The 21,864-nt window shown below is 62.4% G+C and overlaps 1 protein-coding gene across 3 annotated transcripts; it reads left to right on the top strand.

The window, feature by feature from the left end:
• Positions 1–3,306: 3,306 nt before the first annotated feature.
• Positions 3,307–21,181, top strand: Sema6b (semaphorin 6B). 3 transcript variants are annotated; one of them, XM_042266830.2, is made up of 17 exons: positions 3,307–3,444; positions 10,639–10,785; positions 10,877–11,000; positions 12,025–12,085; positions 12,215–12,277; positions 12,601–12,702; positions 12,988–13,078; positions 14,124–14,243; positions 14,711–14,799; positions 16,060–16,277; positions 16,917–17,048; positions 17,489–17,638; positions 17,967–18,149; positions 18,252–18,401; positions 18,729–18,806; positions 18,933–18,991; positions 19,359–21,181. In XM_042266830.2, exons 2-17 carry the CDS (start codon positions 10,668–10,670, stop codon positions 20,273–20,275), a joined length of 2,655 nt encoding a protein of 884 aa, XP_042122764.2. In that variant the 5' UTR covers positions 3,307–3,444; positions 10,639–10,667; the 3' UTR covers positions 20,276–21,181. The 3 variants fall into 3 exon arrangements, with proteins under 3 accessions (XP_042122764.2, XP_042122763.2, XP_042122762.2); XM_042266829.2 differs by lacking the exon at positions 3,307–3,444 and adding an exon at positions 3,818–4,269; XM_042266828.2 differs by lacking the exon at positions 3,307–3,444 and adding an exon at positions 9,588–9,906.
• Positions 21,182–21,864: the final 683 nt, after the last annotated feature.

Here is a 21,864-nt window from a genome sequence, read left to right as displayed (position 1 = left end):
GACACATTACAGACCCTGGGAACGCAGCGGCGGGCAGGGCAGACCTGGGCCCACCCCCACCCCAACCCACCCCGTCCTGGGGTTGGGACAAACCTGGGTGGCCCAGCCGAGGGGAAGGGGGGGCCGCGGGAGCTGGGTCTGCAGGGAAGAAGGGGTACAGCAGGGCCCGGCCCACATGCCAGACAGACAGGGAGCCCCAAGAACACTCTTCTCAACAGCCGGGGTTGGGATCTGGACCCCATGGTCCCGGGTCTCAATGTCCTCACTCAGCGGGTAACAATGGCTGCACTCAGGGATCCTGGAGTTGCATGCAGCAGGTGCCTAATAGAGGCCGCCCCCCCCCGCCCCGTCTTCGTCAGGACTCTGTGCGCCCCAGGGGACTGTCTTGCTATTTGTTGGTGGTGTCTTGTGCCTTTCTCGGGGTTGCTGATGGCTCCGCGAGCCCCCCGCCCCCTCCCCCGCGTCACCCAACACCGAAAGAAGCCCCAGGAGGGGCCTGGGGGTTACGGGAGGGTCCCCAAGAGGACCCCCTGCCCCAGGGGTCAAAGGACAGGGCCAAGGAAGGGTCAGAGCCCGCCGCAGCCCTCCCCCACCCGGGCCGCGTGAGCCCCGGGACCAGCTGGGCGGCCTGAGCGGCGCATCTGTCGCCAGAGCAGCTGCAGCCCCGGGGGGGGGGGGGGGACGACGACGACGACCGGGGGACGCGCACACTTGCGTCTGCGCCTCTCAGCTGCCACCCCGGGCTGGGGGGACACCCCAACCCGCCCGACCCGGGCCCCTCCCCCGCGGCCGTCGCCCCCCACGTGCCTCGGGGGGGAGGGGGCGTCAGGGAGGGTCTGACGTCATGAGAGGCCTCAGCCAATCGCAACTGCCCTTTGGGCAGCCCCGGGGGGATTCCCTGGTCACAGCCCGGACCCGGAGTGACACTGAGTGCCGTGGAGCAACGATGACCCTCTCTCTCACTACCCCAAGCTTGGGCTCAAAGTGTGCCTGACATAGAGGGGGAAATCGAGGCAGGGGACTGCCGGGACAGGGACCCAGGTGGCCCGTTGCAAGTTGGTTGCCCAGCTCCAGATGGGCCCAGAGAGGGTCAGAGCTGCCTGGCGTCACACAGCAAGCCGAGGAGGAGAGGGGCGCACGGGGGGCGTGCGGAGGCCGGAGCGGGTCCTCACTGTGCCCAGGCCCAGGCTCCCGGTCCAGGGTCTCCGAGGCCGACTGTCCCTCTCAGGGTCTCCCCGGACCCCCTAGCACCCCCGGGCCGCAGCCAGGCAGGGTAGAAGGAAGGTGTCGGCAGCCTCGGGCGTCCCCAAAATCCGCACTGGAATCTCCGAGCCCGGAGCAGGGCGGGAGCGCCGGCACTGCCGAGGCTGGGGAAACTGAGGCCCAGGGGGCGGGGCCTGCCCCGCAGCTGAGGGGAGGGACGCTGCTGCTGGCTCTGGAGGCCTCAGGCAAGGTCCCCCCCCTCCCCGACGCCCCACGGCCATCAGGTCAGCGCCGAGACCGGCCGGAGCCGGTGGGGGAGGGCGGCGTGACCTCCCCGTCCCGTCTGTGAAAGAGGCGTCATTCATGACCATGGGCCTTTGTTCAGACAGGTCTCCGGGACGGGCCTTCCCCGCACCCCCCCCCCCCGGGACGGGCCTTCCCCGCACCCCCCCCCGGGACAGGCCTTCCCCGCACCCCCCCCCCCCCGGGACGGGCCTTCCCCGCACCCCGCCGCCCCCTGGACGGGCCTTCCCCGCACCCCCCCCCCCTGGACGGGCCTTCCCCGCACCCCCCCCCCTGGACGGGCCTTCCCCGCACCCCCCCCGGGGACAGGCCTTCCCCGCACCCCCCCACGGGACAGGCCTTCCCCGCACCCCCCCCCCGACAGGCCTTCCCCGCACCCCCCCCCCCGACAGGCCTTCCCCGCACCCCGCCGCCCCCTGGACGGGCCTTCCCCGCACCCCCCCCCCTGGACGGGCCTTCCCCGCACCCCCCCCCCGGGACAGGCCTTCCCCGCACCCCCCCCCCGGGGACAGGCCTTCCCCGCACCCCCCCCCCGGGACAGGCCTTCCCCGCACCCCCCCCGTGCCCTGACAACCCCCCCGTGCCCTGACACCCCTCCCGTGTCCTGACAACCCCCCCGTGCCCTGACAACCCCCCCGTGCCCTGACAACCCCCCCGTGCCCTGACAACCCCCCCGTGCCCTGACACACACCCCCGTGTCCCCTCCTCCCCCTGCCCCCCCAGGCGGCCGCCGAGCTCTGGGTTTCTGCAGCCGCTGGTCACCTGCAGGCCTCCAGGACCAAGGATACAGCTGGCGCTCAATGTTTGTCGGATGAACGGATTATAGGCCAAGGAGCAGACCCCCAGGTCTGGCCCCGTCCCTGCCACGCAGGCCTCAGTTTCCCCACAGTAGCTGAGTCTTGGCTGTTGCTCTGGGGACGGCAACGCGGGTCCGAGGCTGTGGCGAGGTCTCAGCCTGGGGGCCACAGGGAGCCAGACCCCAGCCAGACCCCAGAGTGACCTCGGGTCAGGGTTCAAATGCTGACACCCCGGGCTGTTCCCACACAGCCCACAGTCCCTGGGGTTGGGGGTCCTCTGCTGGGCGGGACAGGCGTACCCCCCACCCCCCGGTGTAGGAGCAGGATTTACTCCACACAACAGCGAAGGCAGTGTGGAGTGCTTACTGTATACGGGGATGCCAGGAGGTAAAGCGGTCCCTAGATCCACGGGAGAGAGGTTTGCACTCAGGGTCACGTCTGGCATGGGGAGGGCTTCCGACAGAGGGAAACTGAGGCATGAAAAGAGACGTCCTGCCGTCCCGGGGTCCCTCAGACAGTGAGTGTGGCGGGCGTGTCGGCTCAGGCCCTTAGTCCACGGACTCTGAGTTCCGGGCTAGCCTGGACTCCATAGGAGATCCCGCCTTACTCAATCAATATAAACACATAAAGGAGACCCCGGTGGTTTGACTCAGTGATGTCGTGAGGTCCGCAGGGGCCGTGGGACCCAATGCCGCGTCCGCGAAGTTCCTGTGGGAGGGTGGCGGGTCAGATGAATTGGAAACTCACTAAAACACACAGTAATAGCAAAGCATCTATGGAGCGCCTACTGTATACTGGAGATGCCCTACTCAGTGTGGGACCCCATGGCCTTCAGCGTCACTCCCGTGGGGAGAGGTGCGAGGCACAGAGGGAAACTGAGGCCGGGGATGGCGGAGGCGCCCCTTCTGGTCCGCGCTCCGTTCCGTTCCGCGCCGATCCGCGCCGCGTTTTGCGCGGCTCCGGGTTTGGGCGCTGGGGGCGGAGGTGGCGGAGCCGCGAGTCGCAGCAGCGGCGGCGGCGGCGGAGATGCGGCCCCGGCCCGGACACCGCGCTGCGCCCCCGCGGGAGCCGCCCGCGCGTGGGAGCCCGGGCTGAGGCGCTGCGGAGCCGAGCCGGGCAGGTGCTCGGCCTGCGCTGCGAGGTGAGTGCGGGGACGGACGCGGGGACAGGCGTGGGGACGGACGCGGGGACGCACCTTGGACAGATGCAGCGGGGACAGATGCAGCGGGGACATATGCGGGGACGGACGCGGGGACGGGCGCGGGGACAGATGCGGAGACAGATGCGCTGGGGACGCACGCACCGGGCACGCACAGGCCGCGGGCGCCTCGTGCAGCGACACTAGCCGGGGGGCCCCCCGCGTGCGGTCGCCGCTCCAGCGCCCTGGGCGGGGCTAACGGGCTGCGCAGCGGGCGGGGATTGCAGCCAAGGCCGGGGCTCGTCGCGCCAGGGCAGCGACGGTGGCTTTGAATTGTTGGGGCGACGACCTGCGAGTGGGGGTGGGGGAGGGGGCGGGACACACAGCCGCGACCTCCCGTGGGTCCCCCACGCGGCCCCGTGCACCGGCTGCACCCGGAGCTCTTGGGTCCCCTCCGGCAGCGCAGCTGGAGTGGGGGGGAACACAGGCCGCGGCCAACGCCCCCGCTGCAGCGCGGCCCGGAGGGGGGCGGCCAAGGCCCCCCAAAGCCCGACAATGGGACAAAGGAGCGTCTCTAGCAGCCGCGCGGGGTGGGTGCCACCGTGGCCCCCCGGCCGACCAAGGCGCTGATTGGTCCCTGGGGCGGGGGTCACGTGCCGCATCCTGCTCTCCACCGCCGACTTTGGGGCGCCTCCCCAGAGCCGCTGCCAGGCCGAACCCCCACCCGGGCCTCCGATGGCGAATTCTAGGCCTGCGACATCCCTGAGGTCGGGAGGGACTCGTGGATCCCAGTTCCTCTCCGCTAGGAGTCTGTCACCCCCGCCTGAGGTCAGTGTCACCCCCGCCTGAGGTCTGTTGTGTGTCACCAACGCCTAAGGTCTCTGTGTGCCCCCCCTGGGGTCTGTGTGCCTGCCCCGCGCCAGGTCTGTGTTACTGAGGTTCCCAAGTCGCTATCACTCTGCCTGAGGTCTGTGTGTTCCCCCACCCGAGATCTGTGTCTCCCCCCCCAGGTCTCCGTCCCCCGCCTGAGCTCTGTGTAGTCTCTCCCCCAGGTCTCTGTCACCCGCCTGAGGTCTGTGGCACCCACCTCCAGGTTCTTATCTTTTAGCCGCCAGACACCCCAGCCCCAAGCTGAGTGTCACCGAGTTGGGAACCCCAACATTGCAGCCCAGCAAGCTCGGGGCTGGAGGAGGCCCTGGGGGACAGAATGGCCGGAGGGACTGGACGGGCTGCTACTGCCTGGCTCTCTGTCTGGGGCCCAGGACTCGGGAGACGGGCAGATTTTCAGGGTGCACGATCGCTTTCAGGTTATTGAGAGGTTAGAGGCGGGGAGGGCCCGGGTTCAAGGCCTGGACCTGGGAGAGCCTGCTGCCGTCTGGCCTGCTGGCTGGGGCGGAGGGGGGGGCCGCTGCTCCCTGCTGGGGAGTCTCGGGCTGAGTAGATGGCAGCCTGGGGGCCAGGAAACTGGGGAAACCGAGGCACTGAGTGACAGCTGGTACCGCCTAGTATTGTGAGGCCATGGGTTCCCCGGCCAGTGAGGGAGTCCGCTCTTTCCACCCACTGGAAACCGAGCGCTCTCGCGCCCCTGTCCCCTCCGAGGTGGCCCTGGATGTCTAGGGCCCTGGCGGGAAGTCGGTTCGAACTTTTAGCTTCGCTGTGTGTCCTGGGGCGGGAGGTCAGTCTCTCTGCACCCTCCTCACGACCGGCTCTGCCGGCTTCTAACTCCACCGCGTGTCCTGGGGCCCCAGGTCCTCCCGGGCTTCCAGCCCTCCCCCGTCCGTCCGCCCGTCTGTCTGTCTGTCTGTCTGTGGCAGAGGGCAGGCAGGCAGCTGCCCTTGGAGGAGGTGACGTCAGCCTGCGGACAGGTGAGCCAGACCGAAAGGTGACCGGCCGGCGCCTCCAGGGGAGCCGAGTGTCCCGAGCTGACCCTGGGTGTGGCCCTGGAGGGGCAGCTGGGAGCTTTGAGCTGGGGGGTGGGGGGACTTGCCAGGGCGCCTGAACTTTCTCAAGTGGGAGCGTCGCTCCCGGGGCCAGGGGGAGCCAGGGGGATTATAAAGAAACGGGAGACGTGGCGAGCTCTGAGAGCCGCTGGAGCCCAGGCGTTGACGCTGCTCCTTCGCGGAGGGCCGGGGTGGGTGGGTGACCCCTCACTCAGGTGAGATGCAGGCCAGGGCCGGGCCGGGTGGGTGGGTGACCCCTCACTCAGGTGAGATGCAGGCCAGGGTCGGGTGGGTGGGTGACCCCTCACTCAGGTGAGATGCAGGCCGGGCCGGGTGGGTGGGTGACCCCTCACTCAGGTGAGATGCAGGCCAGGACGTCTGCAGCCTACGTTTCCCAGGATGCACTTGGCTCAGCCCCCAAGAAACTTCCTGAAGGCTTTCAAAAGCCCGAAGGGGGATTATGGGCTCCTAGGGGGACCTTGAGTGATCAGGGAAGTCATTCAGTCAACAGACATTCCCAGTGGCCCCTGCGTGCTGTGGTCTGTGTCTCGCACAGAGAGCTTGTCTATTTGTTCCTCAGAACTCTTCCAGACCATGGGAGGGGAAACTGAGGCAGATCCTGGCTCACTCTGCTGTGTACTGTTGGAGCTTGGAGTGGAGGGAGCAACTGAAGCTAGGGAAAATTGGATTCTGAGCTGTGGCTCAGGGAAGGCACATGGAGAAGGGGCCTTGCAGCTAGGGCAGTGAGGGATGTGTAAGAGTTGGTCATGTATTTTCTGATAGTTGCACTAGAGGCAGCAGAGATTCCCTTCCCCGGATGTGGCCCCCAGCCCCGAGACAGCACTTGGATCAAATGTGCCCCCTCAGAGCCTCAGTTTCTCCACAAATGAAGCAAAGCCAATGGCCAGGGGCAGGGGGCAGTGGTCCAGGCTGTGCCCGAGCTGCAGGGTGCAGCCTGGTGTGGTGGAGAGGCCCCCGTGGCTGGGGCGGAGGGAGAGAAGAGCAGAGTAGATGGGCAGGGCTGCGGGGAGTGTGGGCACGGGGGTCCCATAAGCTGGGGACGTCTTCAGCCCTCGGTGGGTCCTCATGGGCAGCAGCGTGGCCACTTCCTGGCTGTGCAAGCTCGGGCCCCTGCCCGTTCTGGGCTTCAGTCTTCTCAGCGGCGATGGTGAAAAGTCCGGGCAGCCGCTGTGCCTGAGGTAGACGTCCTCTGATACACGACCCCGGGGCTCTGAACACAGTAGGTGCTGCATAAGTGTCTGTGTGGACCCCCTTCAGAGGGTGCGACTCCCAGGTGCTGGGAAGACCCGGAGCTGGGATTGGGGTGCTGCGGTCCTGCCCAGTCCGCCGTCCCGAGGTCACATGCACGGTGACCCCAGCTTTGACCTCCACCATGGGCCGTCACATGGGGCCTCGGGTCCACGCTGACCCCAGGGACCTGTCTCTGCCTGTCTTCCTCACCTCCTGCTCCCAACAGTCCTTGCAAGGCCCTGGCGCCTGTCACCCTGCATGTCCCAGGTGTGCATCAGGGTGGGCTCACAGGTCCCCGGAGGACAAGGTCCCCTCACTCTGCTCTCTGCCCCACTAACCACTGGGGCGGTGCTGTGTGACCTAGGCCAAGGGGTGCAACCTCTCTGAGCTCTGGGGTTTCTTTGTATCCCAGGGCTGGTATGCAAACGACGACGTGGGTTCACACCTGTGGGAGCTTGCACGTCATTTATTGACTACTTTCTGTATACCTGCCGCCGTAGTGCCAAGGCCTGGGCATGTATGACATGGGTCACGGCTGTATCCTTGACTGTGCTGGTATACAGTCAGTGCTCAGAAAGTCTGGAGTGAGCAAGCCGGGCGGCAGTGGTGGCGCACGCCTTTAATCCCAGCACTCGGGAGGCAGAGGCAGGTGGATCTCTGTGAGTTCGAGGTCAGCCTGGGCTACAGAGTAAGTTCCAGGACAGGCACCAAAACTACACAGAGAAACCCTGTCTTGAAAAACCAAAAAGTCTGGAGTGAGCATGCCGTTGCCAGAGCGCTTTTCTCAGGGCATTGATTCACCTGGTATTTATTGAGTGACTACTGTATGCTGGCTTTGTGTTCTGGGGACACAGCAGTGACTGCTCCCCAGAGGAAGCTCAGACTTCCTCACAGCTAAGCAACCATTGTGCGACACTTGTATACACTTGGATATCTGACTGGGGGTGGGTGCAGGGCCATCACACTTGCCACTTGCCTTGTGGGTGGGGAAACTGAGGCCCCAGTATTGAGGAGTCGGGAAGGTGGGGGTCGAGCTGAGCGGGGAGAGGCTGAGTCCCCTTCCCTGTCTTTGCCAAGTGGGGCGCAAGGCAGCTGGGGGGAGCCGTAAGGGGAGCTAGTAACCGGACCGGGCCAGCTCGGGCTGCCGACCGTCACCTGATCCCCCTGGGGATGCCAGTGCCACTGCGGAACCCAGGAGGCAGGAGGAGGAGGCAGGGGGATTGCTGTCAGCCGAGGGTCTGTGTCCCTGTGGAATTCACAGAGGCCCAGGGAGGTCGCAGCCAGGTGAGGGGCAGAGCCTAGAGAGCCCGGCTGTGACTTGCTTGGTGGCCGTGGGGAACTGGGGGGCAGGAAGGTGGGGGCCCTTCTAGCACCCCAGCACCCCTGAAATCAAGAAGGACTGAAGGTAGAACTTGCTTATGGAGGTGCAGGGGTGGGGTGGTGGGGTAAGGAGGTGGGGGTGGGGTGAGTGTGGCATGGAGGTGGTTTTGGGGGATGGGGTGAGTGTGAGGGATGGGGGTGAGGGTGGGGGGTTTAGGGGTGGGGTGGTGGGGCAAGGGTGGGGGCTGGGATGGGAGGTGAGGAGTTTGGGGTGGGAGTCGGCCCTGGCGCTCGGCATCAGGCTAAGAGCGCTGGGCAGCCGTGGCCCTGGGCAGCCGTGGCCCTGGGCAGCCGTGGCCCTGGGCAGCCGTGGCCCTGGGGAGCCGTGGCCCTGGACTGTCCCGTACAACAGCCACCAACTGGGGGATGTTCCGCCCCGGGGGTCAATTGCGACATCTGGGACCTTTACAGTTGTCTCAGAGGCTGAGCCCAGGAGGTGGCTGTCCTTGGCCTCTGGCGGGGTCCGTCCATCCCGCCAGCTGGGTCTCCGTTTCCTCACGCAGCCAGTGAGGTTGGGCTGTCACATGAACCGGAGTCCCTGGAAGCCGTGTGGGGGAGGTACGCAGCAGGCAGGTGCTGAGGGTGGAGGTGCACCCAGGGACACGTGTGAACACACGTGTGGGTGGCCACACACACGGGGACAGGTTCGGTGTTGGGGTGACTGTGGGTGTGTGTCAGGGGCCTGGGAGACCCTGAGGCGGGCAGGGTGCAACTTTCAGTGGTGATCATGTATTAACACACAGCAAGCGACTATTGAGCGCCAAAGGTTTGCCTTGCTGTGGAGGGCCATGTGGGCAGCAGCTAGGGGTGTCAGCCTGTGCAAAGACCCTGCAGGACAGAGCACCTTTGGAGAGGCAGCTGAGGGGGGCTGGGGGGGGGCAGAGAGGGAGGAGGGGAGGGGGCGGCCCTGGGCTGAGGGCCAAGGGAGGAGGTGGAGCCTGGAGGAGATGGCCATGGTGTCCTTCATCCCTGTGTGCTGGGGAACTTCATGGATGAGTGGAAAATGTGTTACCAGTGTGGGTGACCCTGAGTTGAGGCAGGGTGGAGAGGGGGCGTGAACGGGTGCCCCGGATGGCGTGGAGGGGCGGTAGTGTCGCCTGAAGACCCAGACTCAGGGCTCAGGGGTGGATCTCAGGGAGGTCGAGGCCAGCCTGGTCTACATAGTAAGAACCAATCCAAAAAAAAAAAAAATTTATGTTTACTATTCCACCTTATTTTGTTGGGCAGGGGCTCTTGTTGAACCCAGAGCTCCCCAATGAGGCTCCTGTGGTTACATCCTGTCAACTCTGATCAGACCTAGAATCCCCAGTGAGGGGCTGGGGGCGTGGTCAGGGTGGAGCCCCGCCCAGATCCCCCAGTGAGGGGCTGGGGGCGTGGTCAGGGTGGAGCCCCGCCTAGAATCCCCCAGTGAGGGGCTGGGGGCGTGGTCAGGGTGGAGCCCCGCCCAGATCCCCCAGTGAGGGGCTGAGGCAGTAGCAGGGTCAGGGCGGCCACAGGGCTCAGGTCAGCCTCCTGGAATCTGGGGTCACGGGGCGGGTAGGCGGGCAGCGCAGGGAGGAGCCCTGTAGGAAGCTCATAAGGAAGTAGGCAAATGTCTGAGGACACGCGTCCTCTGAGTCACAAATCCTGGAAGCCGGGGTCAGGCAGAGGAAGCCGCGCAAGGTCTTCCTGTTTTTTGGCCCTGACCGTTAGAGGCCTGTGTTCTGGGGCTGATGTTCCCTTCATCGCCCCCACCTTCTGGGGCTCCAGATCCCCACGACACAAGGTCAGGGGAGGGCTGGGGGACGTCTCTGCTGCCTGGATGGGGAAACTGAGGCCCAAGCTTGCTGGAGATTGAGGAAGCTGCTGAGAGTCCCATGTGGGACGTCTGAGACCTGGACTGCACCCCTTTCTGGTAGGGAGGTGCTGCCCTACCCTGGGGTCCCCAGTTTTGGAGGGCTGGGCTTCCACATGTGGACTCACCTACCTTAGGATTCCTCAGTTATGGATGAGAGCAGGAAGAGGCGCCCAAGGGGACAGGAAGTCAAGCCCACCAGGGACTCGAGGCCATGTCATGTGGGATGTTCTGTGACTCCATCGCTATGTTGTGGTTTATAAAACGCCATGGGCTTTTAATTCTCTTATGTTTTGTTCAGCCTTTGCATTTAAAATCCTGTCCCTCTTTGTTTTAATTTTGTGGCCATTGGTTTTATCGTGGAGTCTTGTTATGTAGCCCAGGCTGGCCTAGACCTATCGATTCTCCTGCCTCAGCCTCTCCAGGGCTGAGATGACAGGCCTGCACCACGACGCCAGGCTCTAAGGCTTTTTGCGTTTTAATTTGAATGATTTTTTTAAAATGCTTTTTGAGATTGGATTTTTAAGCACATGTTTTAAGATAATATCCATTGTTGTAATTCTTGTGATTAATTTTTAATTACCTAATGCATTTTCGTTTGCAGCTATTTCCTGAGACTTTTACTCACATGTGGTCGTAAAGTCGCTTGTTAATTAAACAACGTCTGAGCGTCGTTATTATTATCAATGTTATTGTTACATTTATTCTGGGAGGAAGGGAGGGGCTCCCGCGCCCCCTGCCGGCTGCTGGTGGAACTGCAGGCCGCGCCACTCACGCTCCCCTACCTTGCAGGTGTCACCTGCGGCCACCTGGTCCTCGCCATGCCGACCCCTCGAGCGCCCCCTCCCCGCCCGGCCCTGCTGCTGCTGCTGCTCCTGGGGGTCGCTCACGGCCTCTTCCCGGAAGAACCACCCCCACTCAGCGTGGCCCCGAGGGACTGTGAGTCTGGGAACTCGGGGTGGGAGCGTCGGGGTCCCGGGTGGGCGGGATCTTGTTTCCGAGCGCATCCTCCTTCCACACCCCCCCCTAGACCTGAGCCATTACCCCGTGTTCGTGGGCAGCGGGCCTGGTCGTCTGACCCCTGCGGAGGGTGCCGAGGATCTCAACATCCAGCGGGTGCTGCGTGTTAACAGGACACTGTTCATCGGGGACAGGTGTGCAAATGTTGGGGAGCCCGTGGGAGCACGTTTGAGGGGTGCATGATGGGCCTGTTACTTGGCTGGAATGTGTGACCTGTGGTACTGAGTGCTAAGTTTCAAGGGTGCTGAACTGAGTTGTAAGGCTATTGAGCACTGAGTTTAAGGGTGCTGAATGCTGGGTGGTTTCATTTGTTTGTTTGAGGTAGGGTTTTTGTAGCCCTGGCTGTCCTGGATCTCGCTCTGTAGACCAGGCTGGCCTCGAACTCACAAAGATCTGTCTGCCTCTGCCTCCTGGGTGCTGGGATTAAAGGCGTGCGCCATGCCCGGCTTCCATTTTAGTTTGGGCTTGTATGTGTGTGACATGTGTGATGGTGTATGCAAAGGTGGGCGGGTGCAGAGGACAGCCGTGAGAGATGGTCTCTTCCCCCTCCACACGGGGCCTAGGGGTCAACTTCCAGGTTCAGGCTTTGCGCATGTGCTTTGTTTTTGTTTGTTTGTTTGTTTTTGTTTTGTTTTGTTTCCGAGACAGGGTTTCTCTGTGTAGCCCTGGCTGTCCTGGATCTCGCTCTGTAGACCAGGCTGGCCTCGAACTCACAGAGATCTGCCTGGCTTGAAGCCAGAGTTTTAAGGGCGTTGGATATTGCATGGTTAGAGCCTAGAGTTGGCTTGGGTGTATGACTGTTGGGGACTGAGTGCCTAGAGAGGGTGATAGAGGGGAACTCAAAAGAGGACTTGGGGCTGGAACCATGGAAGGTGGCTTGACAGGCTGCAGGTGAAGGCATGGACGCGGGGCTCATCGGCGCCCCCTGGTGGCAGCCTCTCGGTACCGAAGCCTGGATGTGTCCATGCTGTCAGAGTTCGAGGCAGGACCGGGGGCAGCGTGCAGGGAGTGAGAGGGGGGAGGATTTGGGATAGATTTCAAAGGCAGAAACCAGAAATCGGGCCAGGAACAGTGTGGGTGCCGGATGCGCCTCACGTCTACTGTGGTGGGACTGAAGTGGTGGGTCCCCCAATCTCACGGACCGTGCTTTCCCTGTAGAGACAACCTGTACCAGGTAGAGCTGGAACCGTCCACATCCACAGAGCTGCGGTACCAGAGGGTGAGGACGGCGTGCGGTACCGGGGTGCTGAGAGGGGAGATGGGGTGCCGGGCTGACTGGGCTGAGGGGAGGGATCTGAGGGGTGCTGGGGACCACACTCCCCTCACCCCGCTTTATTTGTGTCGGTAGAAGCTGACCTGGCGCTCCAATCCCAGTGACATCGATGTGTGTCGGATGAAGGGCAAGCAAGAGGTTAGAGGGACCTGGCCCTGTCCAGGCCTAGCCTGTCCCACCCTCCCTGGCCACATGCCTAGTCAGGGCCCACGTGTCCCTGGCCAGGCTCAGGGTAATTCTTCCCATCTCAGAGGAGGCGCCCCACCTTGTTATGGTTACGTTGAAAGTGGGACGCGTCAGTCCCCACATCCAGTCTACCCAGGACATGCCCGACCTCCTGGAACCCCTGCGAGTAGCCCCATCCCTTAGGTCGGCCTTGGCTAAGCTCACAGCCCAAGCCGTGTGTACAGGGACCAGGCAACGCCCTCCATGACCCCTGCCTCCCTCCCTCCCCACCCCAGGGCGAGTGTCGGAACTTCGTCAAGGTGCTCCTGCTGCGTGACGAGTCCACGCTCTTCGTGTGCGGCTCCAATGCATTCAATCCCATCTGCGCCAATTACAGTGTGAGTCTCAGCCCTTCCGAGCCCCCGAGGGTCTGCCCAGGGCCTCCTCCCCGCCACACTCACCCCTGTGCTAGGGCTTGCCAGGCTTTCCCCCTTTTCTTTCAAGACTGACTATGATAGATTTGGGCCCATTCCCAGGCCAGCAAACTGAGGCCCGGAGAGGTTAATTGACTGGTCAGAGTCACGCAGCAGTGCAGGGTGAAGCTAGGGTTGGGTCTGGAGTGGGGAAGCCCGGGACTGCCAGGCAGGGTGAGATCCTTTGCTCAGACTCTGTCCTCCGTGCAGATGGACACGCTGCAACCCCTCGGGGACAACATCAGCGGCATGGCCCGCTGCCCCTACGACCCCAAGCATGCCAATGTCGCCCTCTTCTCAGGTGAGCAATTCCTGCTGTGGACCCCTCCAGCCCCAAGAAAGGCATTTTCCATTCCTAAAATCTTGGAGGCAGGAGGGGACTTGGTCGGGGTCAGGATGGTGACTAGGCTGAGCCCGGATGAAGAAATTCAGCCTGGGCTCAAGGTTCAGCTGGATTTAGACTCATCCTGTATTGGGACTTGGCCTGGGATCCAGGTTCAACCAGTCCTGGGATCAACCTGGTGACAGGCCACAGTAGGCTGAGGTTCCAATTTTTGCCCTGGCTCCCTCTGGGCCTTTTATTATATTATTTATTATTATTGTTGTTGTTGTTGTTGTTGTTTAAGACAAGGTATCTCTGTATAGCCTTGACTGTCCTGGGACTCACTCAGTAGACCAGGCTGGCCTCAAACTCACAGAGATCCGCCTGCCTCTGCCTCCTGAGTGCTGAGATTCGGGGTGTGCCACCACCACGCCTGGCTTTTCTCAGGGCCTTCTCAGTGTAACTCCCCTGCCCCATCCACTTCCCTCACACCTTGCTCCTCTGTATGTTGTTGGTTTGTTTTTTCACTCTTTACTCCTTTGGGGGCCCACCACCCAGCTCCCAAATAAATCACACATGGAGGCTTACTCTTACTTATAAATGCCCGGCCTTAACTTGGCTTATTTCTTGCCAGCTTTTCATAACTTAAATTATCCTGTCTACCTTTTGTCTCTGGACTTTTTCCTTTTCTTAACTTCTGTATATCTTACCTTCACTCTTACTCTGTGGCTGGCTGTGTGGCTGGGTGGCTGGTCCATTCTTTTCTTCCTCCTTGATCTCTCTTGCTCCTTTTTATTCTCTCTGCCTGCAGCCCCACCTATCCTTTCTCCTGCTTTGCTATTGGCTGTTCAGTTCTTCATTAGAGCATCAGGTGTTTTAGACAGGCAAAGTAACACAGCTTCACAGAGTTAAACAAATGCAACATAAAGGAATGCAACACATCTCTGCACCATTCAACAAATGTTCCTGAGCATAAACAAATGTAACACATCTTAAAATAATATTCTACACCACCCGTATCTAGATGGGATGCTCTTCACAGCCACGGTGACTGACTTCCTGGCTATCGACGCTGTCATCTACCGCAGCCTCGGGGACCGGCCCACCCTGCGCACAGTAAAGCATGACTCCAAGTGGTTTAAAGGTGAGACCCATCTGAGCAGAGTGTAAACCTTGTAGATGCGACATCTACCCAACATCCCCCAACAAAATAAGAGTCCCAGGGAAGATCAGGAGCGGAGACACTGGGACCTCATCTTTGGAATCTGCTGTTCATCTTTTCAAAGATGGAACTAGATGGAAGATTTTGATGTAAAGCAGAGCATCTGGGAGTGTGTGGCTGAAAGGACAGGACACCCTGGAGCCGAGCTCTCCACCACATGACGGGGGGGGGGTGTCATAAAAGAGCACAGATTGGCTTGGGGAGTGTGGCCACGGTGGTGTTTTGAGTTACGACCCCATTCACCCAAAAAGAGTCAAACCGAACGCAGTCATTTTGGCTAAGTGGCCACTGTGAGTCCCCTCTTCATAGAGGAAGGCACGGCTCACAGTTGCTCTGACGACATTCTGTGCCCCAGAGGCCGAAGCTGGATTCCATTGCTCTCTCCACAGAGCCGTACTTCGTGCACGCGGTGGAGTGGGGGAGCCATGTCTACTTCTTCTTCCGGGAGATCGCCATGGAGTTTAACTACCTGGAAAAGGTGACAGAACCGCTCCGGGGTGCCTGGGCAGGGGACGCTGAGCCGAGAAGCTCACATGGGGAAGCTGGACAGGCGTTCTATCCATGGAATCTATGGGTCAGAGGGGCCAGCCTTCCCAGGGTGTCCCCTCCAGCAAGGGATGTGTTTCTGGGGCTGAAGACATTGAAGGAGTAACTGTGGAGTCTGAGATCTTTCTAGAGAGGAGTGTTTGGAGACACTGGTGTCATGTGGCCCCACAGCTCCTGCTGCCATCCACCCCTCAACACTGTCTGTCTGTCTGTCTGTCTCACTGACACACAACCACAAACCAAACTATTCTTCAGCCCTTCACAGAAGCATTAACCCGAGTCTTCTACAATCCACCCATCCATCCACCCACCAATCCATACACATAGCCATTCGCCCAGTATCCGTCATTCCTTCCATTCACCCATTAATCCACCCACCCATCCATCCACAAATTCATCCACCCACAATCCATCCATCCACCCATCCATCCATCCATCCATCCATCCATCCATCCATCCATCCATTCACCCACCCATCCATCCACCCATCCATCCATCCATCCATCCATCCATCCACCCACCCACCCACCCATCCATCCACCCATCCATCCATCCACCCACCCATCCATCCATCCACCCACCCATCCATCCATCCATCCATCCACCCATCCATCCATCCACCCACCCATCCATCCACCCATCCACCCACCCATCCATCCATCCATCCACCCATCCACCCACCCATCCATCCATCCATCCATCCATCCATTCATCCACCCACCCACCCATCCACCCATCCACCCACTCACCCACCCACCCACTCACCCATCCACCCACCCATCCACCCACCCATCCATCCATCCACCCACCCACCCATCCACCCACCCACCCACTCACCCACCCACCCACCCACCCATCCACCCACCCATCCATCCACCCATCCATCCACCCATCCATCCATCCATCCACCCACCCACCCATCCACCCATCCACCCATCCATCCATCCATCCATCCACCCATCCATCTAATCATCCACCCACCCATCCATCCACCCTCACATCCACCCATCCACTTATCTCCTGCATTGTCACCTGTGCCATCCAGATCCCTGGTGTTGGCGTCCCACATGCTGCGGATATCAGGTCCCCTCTGTCCTTTGTAACAGAGGGTCCCTCTGCCCTGCATGGCTTGCAGCGGCCATTTCTACACCATGCTGACTCAGGTTGTCCTTGATGCCTGATGCTTGTCCAGGTGGTGGTGTCCCGAGTGGCCCGCGTGTGCAAGAATGACGTGGGCGGCTCCCCGCGGGTGCTGGAGAAGCAGTGGACCTCCTTCCTGAAGGCCCGGCTCAACTGCTCCGTGCCTGGGGACTCCCACTTCTACTTCAACGTCCTGCAGGCGGTGACAGGTGTGGTGAGCCTGGGCGGCCGGCCGGTGATCCTCGCTGTCTTCTCAACCCCCAGCAACAGGTCAGCAGCACCAGCGGGTGCCCACTGGGGGTGTTTGGTGAGCAGAATCCCAGGGGTCACGCATTCACTCCCAGGAGACCGCTGTGCCAAGCTGGGGCCAAGGAACCAAAGAGACACCCCGGAGTCCTGTCGTCCTACGGGACATGGCAGGAAGGGCCCCTTAAGAGGGACGCTGGGGTGTGGGAGAGGGGACAGGAAATGCGAAGGTTCAGAGGCTGTGTCTGGTCGGAGGAAGGAGGCTCATGCGTCGGGTGTGGAGGGAGCCAGTGGGATCAAGGAATATGCTAGAATTATGGAGGATCACACATGAAGCAAGGCCTGGACTTGGGTCTGAGAGCCCAAGGGAGCCATAGGCAAATGAGGAGCAATAGTGAGAGGTCAGCAAGCGTGGCCTCTGGGGGACTAGACATCCGGGCCAGCCATGCGGGGAACTGAACACATGCGAAGGCCTTGGGGCGCAGGGCCTCGGGGAAGCCGCGGTGACCCACCCCCGCTGCGGTGGCCCACCTGGGGGTGTTCTGGAGGTCGAGTGGGTTGTGTTGCTCTCATGGGAAGAGGGACAGGACCTGGGCCGCACGGGGGACCCGGAGGTGGCACCGTCCCCATCTGGCTCAGCAGTGTCTCTCGTCTCCTTGGCAGCATCCCCGGCTCGGCCGTCTGCGCCTTCGACATGAACCAGGTGGCTGCTGTGTTTGAAGGCCGCTTCCGGGAGCAGAAGTCCCCCGAGTCCATCTGGACGCCGGTGCCGGAAGACCAAGTGCCGCGGCCCAGGTGACAGCAGCGTCCATCTTCACAGGGGGCCCACGGAGCGTCCTGCTCCTACGGTGGCCGGCTTGGGGGAGCCCAGCTCAGCTCAGCGTGTTGGACGAGGAGATGATGGAGGGAAACCCAGAGAGGCTTGTGGAAGAAGCAACGCCAGAGGGCTGCCGGGAGGACCAGGCCTTGGCCAACACCTTCATGTGTTGAGGGATAAGCCAGGCAGAGGGCAAAAGTGTGTGCAAAGGCCCTGGGGCAGAGAGCCAGGCCTGTGTGAGGCCCCGGGGCAAATCAGATCAGGATGAGCGGAGGTCCTGAAGCTCTAATGAGTTTAGTGGGTTGAAGTCAGAGTGGGGAAACCCTCAGAGTAGGGAGCCATTCAAGCCGGGCCCCAAATGCCCTGCACCCCCCCTAACTCCCCCCCCCCCCCCCGACTCCCTTCTGTCTTCCTCCAGGCCTGGGAGCTGCGCAGCACCCGGCATGCAGTACAATGCATCCAGTGCCCTGCCGGATGAGATCCTCAACTTTGTGAAGACCCACCCACTGATGGATGAGGCGGTGCCCTCCCTGGGCCATGCGCCCTGGATCGTGAGGACCCTGATGCGGTCAGTGCTGGGGAAGGGGTACTTTAGGAGGGCATTGTGGGAGGGGGATGGGTCAGCATCAGGTGCCTTCATTTATTGAGGGATATGCTGGGCAAGGGCAGCTCATGCCAAGGCCCTGGGGTAGGGAGCAGGGGGCTCAGCCTATGCAAAGGGCCGAGGCAGGACATAGCAGGACTTCTTGGTGTCGTGTGCATCCGTGTATAACGGTCGGCGTGTACTTGTGTAACTACTCCTGTACCCCACAATTTAGGGCATGCATGATACCTGGGGTGGGAGGCCGGCAGGGCTTCAGGGCCGACCTTATCTCCAACTCTATCTTGTGTTCCAGGCACCAGCTCACCCGAGTGGCTGTGGATGTGGGTGCGGGCCCATGGGGCAATCAGACAATAGTCTTCCTTGGCTCCGAGGTGGGCACCATCCTCAAATTCCTTGTGAGGCCCAATGCCAGTGTCTCAGGGACCACCGGGCCCAGCATCTTCCTGGAGGAGTTTGAGACCTACCGGCCTGACAGGTCTGCGGATGACCAGGGAGGTGGGAGTGGCCGGCCGGACGATGGACGGGGACGACGGACGGGGTGGGCACACCGGCCTCACTCATTACCCTGTGTGCCCAGGTGTGGACGATCCGGCAGTGGTGGCGAGTGGGGGCAGCGACTGCTGAGCCTGGAACTGGACACAGCCTCGGGCGGCCTGCTGGCGGCCTTCCCCCGCTGCGTGGTCCGAGTGCCGGTCGCCCGCTGCCAGCTCTACTCGGGGTGCATGAAGTGAGTGCCCCCCTGCAAGGCTGGCCCGGGGTAGGAGACGAAGGCAGAGAGGAGAGCCAGATGTCCTTGAAAAGCCTTGGCTCACGGAGAGGTGGACTGGGCAGCGGCCACGGCTGTGCGAGGGCCCTGGGGCGGGATGGAGCAGTGGGCAGGCAGGGGGGCTGCTGAAGGGAGGACGGACCGTGTGGGTTCAGACTCCAGCCCAGCCTTGTGTGAAAAAAGGGAGAGGACATAGCCCCGGTCTCCAAGACTCACTCTGAGCCGACCACAGCTCTGGTGACCAGAAGCCACGGGGCCAGGTCCCCTAAGTTACATACTCTATCCTAGGAACTGTATTGGCAGCCAGGATCCATACTGCGGGTGGGCCCCCGACGGCTCCTGCATCTTCCTCAGACCAGGAACCAGGTACGGGGAAGGGGTACATGCGGGGCGCGTGTCTGAGGACCCGCAGTCCGCGATCCCCCTTCCTGTGCGGTGCTGGGCGCAAAGGGTTCTCCGCTAAGTCGGCTTCTGTCCCCTTCCCCACCTCAGTGTCACGTTTGAGCAAGATGTGTCCGGGGCCAGCACCTCGGGCTTAGGGGACTGCTCAGGTAAGCGGGGGGGGGGGGGGAAAGGGACTCAAGCCAGGGACACTGAGTCCTGGGGGTGAGGGAGGTGGGAGCTCGCGGAAGGCTGTGGGCAGAGACGGTGACTCGGTGCTCACGGGCGCCCTCTGGTGGCTGCTGCAGGGAAGGGTAAACATGAGATCGGCCTGGTTGGGAGATGAGGGAAAGACACTGATGCCAGAAAAAAACACGGACGTGGGGCATGGCTCAGACATACAGCTCATGCCCGGGGGCGTGGCCGGCGTGGAACCCCGTCCTAGAACCCTCAGTGACGGACTGGGGGCTCTGTGCCTATGTGGCGCAGACAGTCCGGCTTTCAGGGCGAGACCACACTGCCACCTTCTGTCCCCAGGACTCTTACGCGCCAGCCTCTCGGATGAGCGCGCAGGGCTGGTGTCCGTGAACCTGCTGGTGACGTCCTCGGTGGCGGCGTTCGTGGTGGGCGCCGTGGTGTCTGGCTTCAGCGTGGGCTGGTTCGTGGGTCTCCGCGAGCGGCGGGAGCTGGCCCGGCGCAAGGACAAGGAGGCCATCCTGGCGCACGGCGGCGGCGAGGCAGTGCTGAGTGTGAGCCGGCTGGGCGAGCGCAGGGGGACCGGGCCCGGGGGCCGGGGAGGAGCCGGCGGCGGCCCCGGGGGTCCCCCGGAGGCCCTGTTAGCTCCGCTCATGCAGAACGGCTGGACGAAGGCGACACTGCTGCATGGTGGCCCTCACGACCTGGACTCGGGGCTGCTGCCCACCCCTGAGCAGACGCCGCTGCCCCAGAAGCGCCTGCCCACGCCACACCCGCACGCCCACGCCCTGGGGCCGCGAGCCTGGGACCACAGCCACGCGCTGCTGTCGGCCTCGGCCTCCACCTCCCTGCTGCTGCTGGCGCCGGCCCGCGCCCCCGAGCAGCCCCCGGTGCCGGCAGAGCCGGGCCCCGACGGTCGCCTCTGCGGCCCCAGACCCGGCCGGGCCTCGCACCCCGGCGACTTCCCGCTCACGCCCCACGCCAGCCCGGACCGCCGGCGGGTGGTGTCCGCACCCACGGGCCCTTTGGACCCACCGGCGGGCGATGGCCTGCCTGGGCCGTGGAGCCCACCCGCGACCAGCAGCCTGCGGAGGCCGGGTCCCCACGGGCCCCCCGCAGCAGCCCTGAGGCGCACGCACACGTTCAACAGCGGCGAGGCCCGGCCCGGGGGTCACCGTACCCGCCGCCACCCACCCGTGGACTCTGCGCACCTACTGCCCTGCGGGGTGGGCGAGCGGACTGCACCTCCGGTACCCTAGGCTGGGTGGACGCCTCGACGGTGCCAACCACAGCGACCAGGGGCGCGAGCCCAGGTCACCAGGCCCCGCCGGCTCCGAGTGGGGCGCGTCTGTCCCCCACCCACGCGCGTGGGGGTCCCCTCGCCACAGGGAAGCACAAGAGCCCCCTCCATCTCGGAGGGTTCAGGACACGAAGCCCCGGGGTGGGCGGGAGGAGGCCGACCTTTGACCTTCGCATAGACTTTGACTTTTTGTTTATTTTGAGTTTTTTTTTTTTTTCTAAGAAATTGCACAGCCCCGTTCTTGGGGTGGCAGCCGGGGTGGGGGGGTGAGGACGTGGGGTGAGGGGAGGCAGAGCTGCAGACATAGCCTTCCCTCCTCAACTCATCCTCCACAGAAGGGACCCCCTCCCCAGTCCCGGGCCCCTGTGTGTGTGGGTGTGTCTGTGTGCATGGCCTGTTCGTGTGCAAGGGCCCGGGACAGAAATGTGTGTGTGCGTGTGTGTGAGACAGGGCCGCCGTGGGTGTGCGTGTGTGCGACTCAGAATGTGGGTGGAGGCGCCCTCAGAGACCCTGGCGTTGGCTGAGCCAATGGTGGGACTTCTGGAGAGAAGCCCGGGGGAGGGGGCCTCCGAGGTGCCGGTTTGGAGTTGGAATCCTGCTTCTGCAGAGGGGACCTGGGGTCCAGGCTGGGAGATGGGGGGACCTGCTTCTAAAGGGCTTGTGGGGGTCTCGGGGGGGTGGAGGTGGTCAGACCCCCCTGTAAATACAGCCCTGGGGTGGTCAGAGAGGCCCATGCCACCCGTCCCCCCTTGTGACGTCCCCTCTTTGACCGCCAGCTGACCGTGCATGCCACGTGGCCAGCTGAGTCCAGGACTCTCTCCCCAGCCCTATCCCCGTCAATAAAACTCTGTTTACATCCACCGGCCCCCTCGACTCTGGGTCAGCTCTGTTTCCTGGGGTGACTGGGAACACTTGGGGGACAGAGTCTGCTCTTAGTCATGCTCACAGGCAAACGGGGGGTTTAGCCTCTCAGAGTCCAGGCTGGGAGGAGAGGTCAGGGAGAAGTGTGAAGACCTGGGAAGATTTAATAACACCGAGGAACTCACCAGGTGCTGGAGGGACGGCTCAGTGGGTAAAACACTTCCCACACAAGCATGAGGACCTGAGTTCGAATCCCTTAGCACTCAGAAAAACCTGGGTGTGGTGGTGTGCACCTGTAATTCTAAAGCTCGGAGGCCAAGACAGGAAGACCCCTTTGGCTCTCAAGCCTGTCAGCCTAGCCCAACCAGTGAGAGGCCCTGTCTCAATGAACAAGGCGGAGAGCTACTGAGGAAGATGGGCAACATCGACCTGTGGCCTCTGCAAGTGTGTGTGCATGTGACATGGCCAAAGTTGTCTTCAAAGGCAAATTCATAGCCTCAAAATGCATTTCACTGTTGTAGTTTTTGTTGTTGTCCGACAAAAGTCTCACTATGGAGCCCAGGCTGACGTCAAAGCAGAAGAGATCCTCCATATCCCAACCCCAGAGTGCGGTGATGACACTCAACCACACTGTGTCTTCACAACAGACACCTGCACACACTGCAGACTCATGAGAAGGTCTCTGGA

Source organism: Peromyscus maniculatus, chromosome 22 (genome assembly GCF_049852395.1).
Source record: "Peromyscus maniculatus bairdii isolate BWxNUB_F1_BW_parent chromosome 22, HU_Pman_BW_mat_3.1, whole genome shotgun sequence".
Lineage (NCBI taxonomy): Eukaryota > Metazoa > Chordata > Mammalia > Rodentia > Cricetidae > Peromyscus > Peromyscus maniculatus.
This window is presented reverse-complemented; position numbering and strand designations above follow the sequence as displayed.